The following is a 10,054-nucleotide window of genomic DNA, read 5'->3' as shown; positions in this document are numbered from 1 at the left end:
GTGTGTGTGTGTGTGTGTGTGTGTGTGTGTGTGCGTGTGTGTGCGCGCGCACACGTGTGAGAGAGAATGTAGGTCAGAGGACAACCTCAGGAGTCACCTACCTCTGCTACCTCTGTCATTCACCTGTAGCCTGTTGGTTAAGTTAGACTGGCTGGCTATCAAGCTTCATGGATCCACCCCCCGCCCACAACCAGTGCTGAGATGTGCACTGCCACATATAAAGTGGGTTCTGGGGATTGAACTCAGACTCTCATGCTTGTGTGTTAAGTATACTCAAGTGAGCCACCCCCGTCCTGTATTTCTTTTCTGTAATACACTTTTCTCTTGCTTCAGAACTCCTATGTATCTAATTTCTTTATATTATTTTTAAATTGTGCATATATGTGTGGGTGTGTGCATATGAGTGCAGGTGGCTGTGGAGTCCGAAAGATGCTTGTTTGCCACCCCTGGCTGGGAAGTTCTTCCTCAGTGTCTAGCTCACTCCCTGTCTTTGTGGCTTGGAGTCAATGTCCTCGACACTTTTGGTCTAAATTGGGTTCTCTTGTATCATCTCCTTATAGCATTTGGTCCTTATCCTTCATTGTACTTCTCAAAACAGTAATCAAGTAAGTTCCTTTAATACTTACCTTTTGTAGTGAGCTCTTTTACAGCCTCAAAGCATGTGGGCTTATTTACAAGCCCTGCCTACCAGTAAAAAGAGCAAAGCAACCTCCCTCTAAGGATTGATGAAGAGAAAACTATTCAAATCCCTGAGGAAAAAAGCCCCGACCCCCAAGGGGTTTGGCGCCTCAGGTGCTCCTTCTGTACCTCTGCATCCCTGCTCTTCAGCACCTCTGCCAGCTCAGCCTGGAGAGCATCGATGACTTCCTGATTCCTTTTGTTCCTCCGGTTGACTTCCTGTATGAACTGGGCCCTCTCCCTCACTTCCATGGGGCTGGTGAGAAGCTTTTCAAAAAGAAAGCCCCGCAGTTCCACCAGGCCATGGAGGAGGTGCTGGGCCCCTGCACTTCTGCCTGGGGCCTGCATCTGCAGCAGCCTGGTGGCCTGGGGTTCCCTGAGCAGGAGCCTCAGGATGTTCTTGGTGGAGTCTTGGATCTGGTGTGCCAGTGGCTGCAGGCTAATGCTTTGCAGTTCTATGGAGAGGAGCTGGTCCTGGTACCAGACTTGCTCAGCGTCCTCTTCCTCCTCCAGCTGCCTCTGTTTTTCCTGCAGGACACTGGCACCCTCCAACAGGGCCTGCCCAAGATCCACATGCTCTCTCATGGCCCTCACCAGGTTCTCCGGCAACATTCCCTCCAGGGCCTCTGGCTGTAACTCTAGGTAGGACAACAGGGTCACCAGCTCCACCTTTTGGATGGCATTATCCAGCACAGACACAATCCTCTTGGCCTCAACGGTGGTGAGCTTGGACTTGGAGGGGATCAAAGGCTTCAGTGGCTCAGCTGGCACTATCTCCGTCTTCAGTGGGATTCTTTGGATGGCTAGCCACTGGCAGGAAGGAGCTAGGGTGAGGATGTCCAACACCATCTTGGGAGCATTTGGCTTGGCCTTTGTACTCCCTGACAGTGAGATGATAGACTCTTGGGCCTCCAGCTTTCGCTGTCTTCAGCAACCCTGCAAAGGGAAGGGGTGGCTGTGAGATCCGGTTGCTAAGGTGGCCACAGTGACCACATGTGGACATTGCAGTTGACCTAGGAATTGAAGTTGCTTTTAGCTTTTTTGTTTGGTTGGGTGTTGTTTTGCTTTGTTTTCGGCTTGTTTTTGTGTTTTGAGACAGGATCCCATGTAGCTCAGGCTGGCCTTGAACTCCTGATCCTCCTGCCGCCACCTTCCAAGTGCTGGGATTTCAGGTGTGCTGCACCACACCTGGCTTGGCTTTTAGCTCTGTGATAGTGTTTGGACCAGCAGGGTAGCAGGACAAAAGGTGGAGGTGACTCTCAGGCTTGTGTACCATGCAGGGAGCCCCACTGTTCTGAGGACTTACATATGGGGAACTGGTTACCCAGGTGACAGTAAAGTGGAGAGGCCAGCTTCAGCAAGGTGAAGCTATCCAGCAGCTGTCAACAGCAAGAAACCACACAAGGAGGAGGTGGTGCATGTAGGGGCCTGGGCTCACCAGGGGCACCAGCCCCATAGTTGAAACCACAGCTAGAAGCACAGGCATGGCAGAGTGGGAAATGCCACCCCACCCCCACCCGCTGCCTGTTTCTTCCCCCTGTTGGCCAAAAACCAGTGGGAAACCAACTGACAAAAGAACCTGGGGCACAGTCTGTAGGACCAGCATCCCAGGACACAGAGGAGGCTGGGATGAGGGGCAGGATGTGACACAGCCAGCAAGGGGGTGAGAGCAAGCAGGATGGGCAACAGCGTATCTTCCCTGAGTTTGTGTGTGTGTGTGTGTGTGTTTGTGTGCATATGTGTGTATGTGAGTACAGGCCAGAGGTCAGGTGTCTTCTTCTATCCCTCTCCAGCTTTAAAAAGTTAATTTTTATTTTCTGTGTATGAATGTTTTGCATGTACTTGTGTACTATATGCATGCAGTACCTGTGGAGGCCAAAAGAGGGCATTGGATTTCCTGGAACTGGAGTTAAGAATGAGTATTAGCTGCCAAGCTGGTGCTGGGAATTGAACCCCAGTCCTCTGCAAGAGCAACAATTGTTCTTAACCACTAAGTCATCTCTCCAGCTCCTCTACCTTATTTTCTGAGGCAGAATCTTTCATTGAACCTGGAGCTCACTGATTCAGCTAGGCTGGTGGCCAGCAAGTCCCAGGGATCCTCTTGTCTCCACCTCCCCAGTGCTGGGAGTCCACACTCTTGCTGATGTCCTCACCTATTTGGGTGCTGGGGATCAAACTCTGATCATCATGCTTGGACAACAAGTGCTTTACCAACTCAGTCTCAGCCACTGATTTTTGAGTGTTCAGGGGTGTGCGGTCACTCAATACTTGTAAGCCCAGCACTCAGAGGCTCAGGCAGGATGATTGCTGAGCATTCAAGGCCAATCTGGGTTACAGTCTCAAAAGATCCAAAAGTAAACAATAAATAAAATAAATGATTTCACCAGGTATGGTGATAGAACTCTGCAATCCCAATACTTGGAAGAAAGAAAAGAGAAGGAAAGAAGGAAGGAAGGGAGGAAGGAGGGAGGGGGAGGAGGGAGAGAGGAAGGCAGGTAGGCAGGCCCAATTTCCCTGGAAAAGCAATCTGTGTCCTGTACTGTGTTCTCCAACAGAAATGGATACCAGTGAAGGAGAAGTCACTAAGTCCATGATTTAGTTAACAACACATTGTATCAATGGTGGGGTTTTCTTTTTTTTAGTGATTTGTATTTATTTGTAAATGTATACTGGTTATGTATGTAGTGCCTGCAAAGGCCGTAAGAGGGTGAGAGAGTCACCATGTAGGTGCTGGGAATAGAAGGGACAGCAAGTGCTCCTGACCCCTGAGCCATCTCTCCAGCTCCTACCAATGGTATTTTATTTATTGTTTATTTTTGTTTGTTTGAGAGCATCTTATGCAACAGAATCTTATCCAACTTGCTAAATGGCTGAGGCTGACCTTGAATTCCTATCCTCCTTCCTCTACCTCCCAAGAACAGGGATTATAGGTGTGTTACCACCACACCAGGTTGATCAATGTTACTTTCTTAGTTCTGACCAACAATGTATGGTGTTTATACAAGAAGTTAATGTTAGGGGAGCACGGAGAACTCTAATAGCTTTGCAAATTTTCTGTAAACTCACAATTATTACAAAGTCAAAAACTTGTCTAAATGATGTCCAGAAAATTCCATGCTGAGATCAGAAATCAGTCATTCATGTGGCTTTCCTAGCACAGTGGCTGGCATCTGGAGCCTCACAGGCAACCCCACTTGAATTCCTGTCCTTGTTGGGGACCCGGGTCTGGTTACTCTTGCAAGCCTGGGTTCCCTCCACTATAGGGCAGGAATCCTCAGGATCAACGGGAAGCTTCTAACACAAGTCATGGACATGGAGAATGCTCAATAAACAGCTAATCTCACCTGCTGAATGCCGGCCACTCCTGGCTAGGTACCAAATTCCCACCTCTAGGCTCAGCCTGCCTGTCTTCATGCTCCACTGCCCCCTTCAGACTGGTTCTCTGATTTCTCCACATGGGCTTGCTTACTTGTTTATGGTCTTTCCCTTCTTCTAAGTACATTGCAATGAAAACAGGAGTTTGTCGGGTACGCTGCATCCTGTGAGTAGGGAAGTGGGGAGGGAATGTTTTGAGGGAAGGAGAGGGGGCTCACTTTCAAACCCTGAGTTCTAGTTGCCAGTGTTGGGGGGACAGTGGGAACTTAGGGCTTTGTCTCCCAAGTCTTTTTCCTCCATCAGGTGAAGGCACCTAGGTTTCCCTCCAGTGACACAGCCTCTCTCCCACTGTATACAGTTTCTGTGTTAAAGCTTTGGTCTCCAGCCTGTGGTGCTATTGGAAAGTGGCTGACCTTTAAGAGGTGAAGATTCGGGCTGGAGAGGTGACTCAGTAGTTAAGAGCACTGGCTTCTCTTGCAGAAAACCCAGGTTTGAATCTTAGCACCCACATGGTGGCTAACAACTGTCCGTAACTCCAGTTTCAGGGGATCTGATGCCTTTTTCTGACTTCCGTGGAAGTGCTTCTGTCGATTGCACTTGCACAACATAGGTGCACTTACATACATGCAGGCATAACACTCACAAAAATAAATAGGGGCTGGAGAGATGGCTCAGCGGTTAAGAGCACTGACTGCTCTTGCAGAGGACGTGGGTACCATTCCCAGCACCCACATGGCAGCTACGACCTGTCCTTAACTTCAGTTCCAGGGAAATCCGAAGCCCTCTTTTGACCTCCGTGGCATTGCATGACATGGGTGCATTCACATACATGCAGGCAATACACTCGTACACATAAAATAAAAATATTAAAAATAAATAAATAAAAAAGAGGTGGAGACTGGTGGGAGGCTCTGAGGTCATTGAGGGTATGCCCTTAAAGGGAGCTTTAGCCTCTCTCTCTCATCAGTTGACTGAGCTACTCTGTCCCTCCACAGCCCCAGAGCAACAAAGCCACCAACAAAGACCAGACCAGATGAACCTTTCTTCCTTACATGTCCTTCACCTCAGGGAGTCTGGTGCAGTGAGAAGGCTGACTCAGCAATCTTGGGAACCATCCATCAGAAAGCCCCGTTTGCTGCTCTGGGGAGCAGGAATGCTGAGGGGAAGTCATACGGATGGGAAATGCCGGGAGCTGAAACTTTGGGTTAGTTCTTGAAGATACTTCCAACCAAGATCCCCCCCAGAACCTCTATGGCTGCTGTCCCCGTTCCAAACCCTGGCAGGTCAGCCTTGTCTACATTGTTTTGCTAGGCCTCAGTTTGTTTCTGTTATTTGAGATCCAAAAGCCTTAGCTAATGAAATATGCAATCAAAGAATCTTAGCTGATCAAATGCTACCGGCCCTGGGTGGTCAGCAGGCCTTGGGGACCAAGATAGAGAAGAGGAGACTGCACTATGTGAAGCTGCAGAAGGCTATCTTCATCCAACCACAGAATCAATGCAGAGTGAAGGAAATCAAATTAATATCTAATATGAATGACTAAGGACAGGGAGGAGAGGTGGCCAGAGTTGACGCTAAGGATGCAGGGCTCCTTGACAAAGTAAAACAGATCAAAAGTCAAACTCTCTTTAGGCCTGAGGACTCAGCCCAAGGGAACATCTTCTTGCCTCCCTGGAATTCAAGCCTGTTACTGACCTCTGATCCACAGAGTTCCCCAGGGGCCTTTTCCTGACAATAAGTGTTCTGGGCAGCCATGGTGCCTCCCCAGCTCCTCTGAGGATAGAGGATCCCTGCCCGAGGCTAGCAGATGAATCGGAACAAAGCATTGGCCAGACACACTTCTCTACATTGTTCCCACAGCTCTCAAGCATAAAGCAAAAAACAGGGATTTCTTTGGACATGAAGGCTGGAAACTCGATGCTATAGGAAATGTTTCCAATTTGCTTTCAGCCAAATTACCTCTTTTGCTTTAAAGGGTAAGCTTGTTTTCTTTGATTAGGATGACGTCCATCAGTTCTTGACAGCTCATTTGGGTGAACAAGGAAAAGCAGGGGGGTGGGGGTGCTGATGATGCCGACAAAAAGCACTTGAGAATCTTTCCCTTGAATTCTAATATGATCGTTCCATGTTCTTTTGATGCCATCAACCTTAATATTGAATTGTTTTCAATGTCAGCCTCCCCCCCTTTTAAAATTCCTGCCTCCAGAGTGAAGTGAGGCTGCTAAGGGACACGTGCTTTAATGGAGATTCCTTCATTTCTCATGAATTTTGCTGATGAACTTCATAATTGGAAATATATCTTTATCATGCAAATGACACCTCAGCTTCATTCAAATAGGTTTGTTGGCTATTTATTACTTTCAGAGTATTTTGGAAAAGAAAAAGATTTGAGCTACAGGACTTCCTGCCACCATCCCAGAGAAAAGGGGAAGAAACCCCAACATCTGTGACTATCGACTATCTCACAGACCTAATGCTGCCAAGTGGAGAGTCAGGTAGGAGAGGGGGTGTCTTGGTCTAAAGAGCTTCTTTTTAATATTGGCTAACTTGAGAACTTACCTATGTGCCCAACTGTTCTGAACATGTCCATGATCCCAGCATGCAGGAGGTGGGGTAGAAGGATCAGAAGTTCAAGGCCAGCCTTGGCTACATAGTGAGTTGAAGACCAATCTGAACTATACAGAGAGATTCTATTTTAAACAAAACAAAAACCACAAAAGCCCCCCAAACCATAAAATGCTTTCTATGAATGAGTTCCTTTGGTCCTTATAACCCTACAAGGTATGTGCTATTAGTTCCTCTGTTTCGTAGATGAGGAAAGGGAACTGAGAGTTGTGTGTGAATCTGGTCAGTCAAAATGGAAACTTCAGTCCACAGCCAGTGAGATGGATCATCGGGTAAAGGAGCTTGCAACCAAGACTGAGGACCTGAGTTTGAGCCCCAGAGCCCACAGTGGAAGGAAAGAATAGACTCCAGAAAGTTGTCCTCTGATGTCCACATTTGTGCTATGGCACACCTACACACACACACACACACACACACACACACACACACACGCACACACGCACGCACAACCTGTTAATAAGAATACTTCTATCCCACGTAATTATCACACAACCTGTTAATAAGAACACTTCTGTCCCAAGTAATTATTGCATAGTAGGTAATCAATGCACAGTTCTGGGTAACTGAGACAGCAAGTCAAGCCTTCCCAATAGGCTGCTTCCTGCAGGGCGATGCAGACATGGTCCTATAGGCTCACAGGCTAGATGAACTAGCCAGCTAAAAGTGCCACTGGGTTTGATTTTGTTCTTGTTTACTTGTTTTTAGGCTGGCCTTGACCTTGTACTCTACCTGCTTTAGCTGTAGATTATAGTTGTGAGCCACCTATGCATACTGTATACTACAGCCCCCCTCGGCTGGGTTTACAGGACTGCATGGGCTCCCAACTTGTTATGTGGGGTTATGTGGGTGCTGGGATCCAAACTCCAGGCCTAATGATTGTGCAGCAAGCGCTCTTAACCTCTGAGCCATCTCTCCATCCCTGTTATCTTTTTTTTTCATTATGTGTCTGTGTGTGCTTATGCCATGTGTTTGGGATGCCTGTGGAGGCCAGAAGAGGGGGTTGGATCCCTTGGCACTGGAGTTACAGGTGGTTGTGAGCTGCCCAATGTAAGTGATGGGAACCAAACTCAGGTCCTCTGGAAGAGCAGCAAGAGCTCTTCACCACTGAGTAAATTAGGCAATTGTCATGTGCTATTTGAGCTCACTGAGAAGCTGGCTCTGAAGCAAGAACACCCCCCTCTTATTTCAGACTGGAGCATGTTTGTCTCAAATTGCCCTCCAAGGCCCTTTATCTAGGGATGGGCTGGCCCCTCCCAACTCTGTAACAGGGAGGGAAGAGAACTGCAAAACAGCCCAAAAGTAAAGACACTACACCCTTGAGAATAGCTAGAAGGTGAACCATCTCCAACAGATGTTACTATAGTTTATCCCATGATATAAAAATGTCTGCAGCGGAAAAGAGAAGCTGGAAGTACAGCCAGAGAAAGCTCATCAGTGGAGAGAAGGCTCAATTGGGAACTCTGGCTGACTGCCCCAACTTCTGAAGTTGGTTTCTGCTGGGCGTTCTGAGCACCTGCTTTGTTGATGTTTTGCTAGCTATCTGCCACCCCACCTGCTACTGTTTGGCTTGCTATATGCATAGTAAACGCATTCAAAACCCAAAGTAAGGCTGTCATAGATCTCTACAGAACAGGGGTGGAGACGGGAGGACTGTAGGGCTTGTTGGCTTCTAGTCAAGTTGAAAAAACTTAAGCCTCAGGTTCAAAGAGAGACCCTGCCTCAAAGGAAAAGGTAGGGAGTGACAGAGGACACTTAATCCCTCTTCTGGCCTCCAGATCAGACATTTTACATTCCTCTCTTAGTCGTACTATGCTTTAGAAATGAACATTTCTAGTTGTACACAGCTGGAGAGCCTATTATTTTGGTTGTTTCAGATAGAAGGGCTGGGTAGGGGCTGGGTGAGGCTCAGCAGTGGATCATTGCCTGGCATGTGGGAGGTCCTTGGTTCCATCCCAGCACCCCCCCACACACAAAAAAAAAGAAAAAAAGAAAAAGAAAGAACAAAGAAGAAGTAAATGAAAGAAAATTTAAAATGTCAAGGGCTGGAGAGATGGCTTAATAAAGTGCTTGCCACTCAAATATGAGGACCTGAGTTTGATCCCCAGCACCCCTGTAAAAGCCAGGCCTGACATCAACCTACATACACACAAACAGGTATATACATACACATACAAAATAAAAAGAAATGAAACCCAGGGGGCTGGAGAGATGGCTCAGCGGTTAAGAACACTGAATGTTCTTGCAGAAGACCCAGGTTCGAATCCCAGCACCCACATGGCAACTAACAACTGTCCATAACTCCAGTTCTAGGGGATCTGACACCCTCTTCTGACCTCCATGGGCACTGCACGACATGGGTGCACTTCCATACATGCAGGCAATATACGCATACACATAAAATAAAAAATTTTTTTTAAAAAAGAAATGAAACCCTTCATGTTTAAGAAAATCAATTACCAGCATATAAACTATCAGAACACACTGTTAGTACATGGAGGAAGCAGAGACTTGTTTTGTTTGCCTGTTGTTCGGGTGCCGGGGGTTAAACCGAGGCCTCGAATATTAGGTATACGCTGCCCCACTGTGCTGCATTCCTATGCAACCAAACATGTGCTGGTTGAAAAGGAAAATGTATTTCTTTGGCCATTAAAACAGCAACACCACCACTTATGTTTGAATATGCTGGAATTACAAGCATTTTGTTGGTTGTAGGATGTGATCTGCTGAGAGAATTTAAAGGCTGAGGCTCACACACGTTTACCTGATGTTCTGTTCCAAATGCTCTTGTTTTGTTATTTTTATTTTACATGGGTACTGGTGGTTTGAACTCAGGTCCTCAAGCTTGCACAGCAAGTGCTCTTACCTGCTGAGCCATCTCCCCAACTAAATGCTCTTGATCTTTAATTTTTTTTTTTTTTTTTTGGTTTTTTTGAGACAGGGTCTCCCTGTAGCCCCAGCTGTCCTGGAACTCACTATGTAGACCAGGCTGTCCTTGAACTCACAGAGATCCTCCTGCCTCTGCCTCCCGCATGCTGGGATTAAAGGCGTGTGCCACCATGCCCAGCCCTATTTATTATTTTTATTTTATGTGTATTCGTGTATTGCCTGCATGTAGGTAAGTGCACCCGTGTCGTGTGATGCCCATAGAGAACAGAAGAGGCTGTTGATCCCCTGGAACTGGAGTTATGGGCAGTTGTTAGCTGCCATGTGGGTGCTGGGATTCCAACTCAGGTCTTCTGCAAGAACAGTCAGTGTTCTTAACTGCTGAGCCATCTTTCCAGTCCCAAATGCTCTTGATTTTTAATTGATTATATCTTCAGGTACACTAAGGCCTCAAAGGTGTGTGTGTATACCATTTGCCTTGCATGAAAATGTC

The 10,054-nt window shown here is 47.1% G+C and overlaps 1 protein-coding gene across 2 annotated transcripts in view; it reads right to left on the bottom strand.

The window, feature by feature from the left end:
• Iqcd (IQ motif containing D) overlaps positions 1-10,054 on the bottom strand; it is a 20,371-nt gene that overhangs the window by 6,987 nt on the left and 3,330 nt on the right. For both annotated transcript variants that reach the window (XM_008847480.2, XM_017801769.2), the window contains exon 2: positions 808-1,614. In XM_008847480.2, coding sequence (XP_008845702.1) covers positions 808-1,527 — 720 coding nt within the window. In that variant the 5' untranslated portion in view covers positions 1,528-1,614. The remainder of the gene's footprint in view (positions 1-807; positions 1,615-10,054) is intronic.

The sequence above is a fragment of the Nannospalax galili genome, unplaced genomic scaffold (genome assembly GCF_000622305.1).
Source record: "Nannospalax galili isolate Female #2095 unplaced genomic scaffold, S.galili_v1.0 scaffold120, whole genome shotgun sequence".
NCBI classification, from domain to species: domain Eukaryota; kingdom Metazoa; phylum Chordata; class Mammalia; order Rodentia; family Spalacidae; genus Nannospalax; species Nannospalax galili.
Note: the sequence above shows the minus strand (reverse complement) of the source record. Positions and strands in the feature narration are given on the sequence as shown.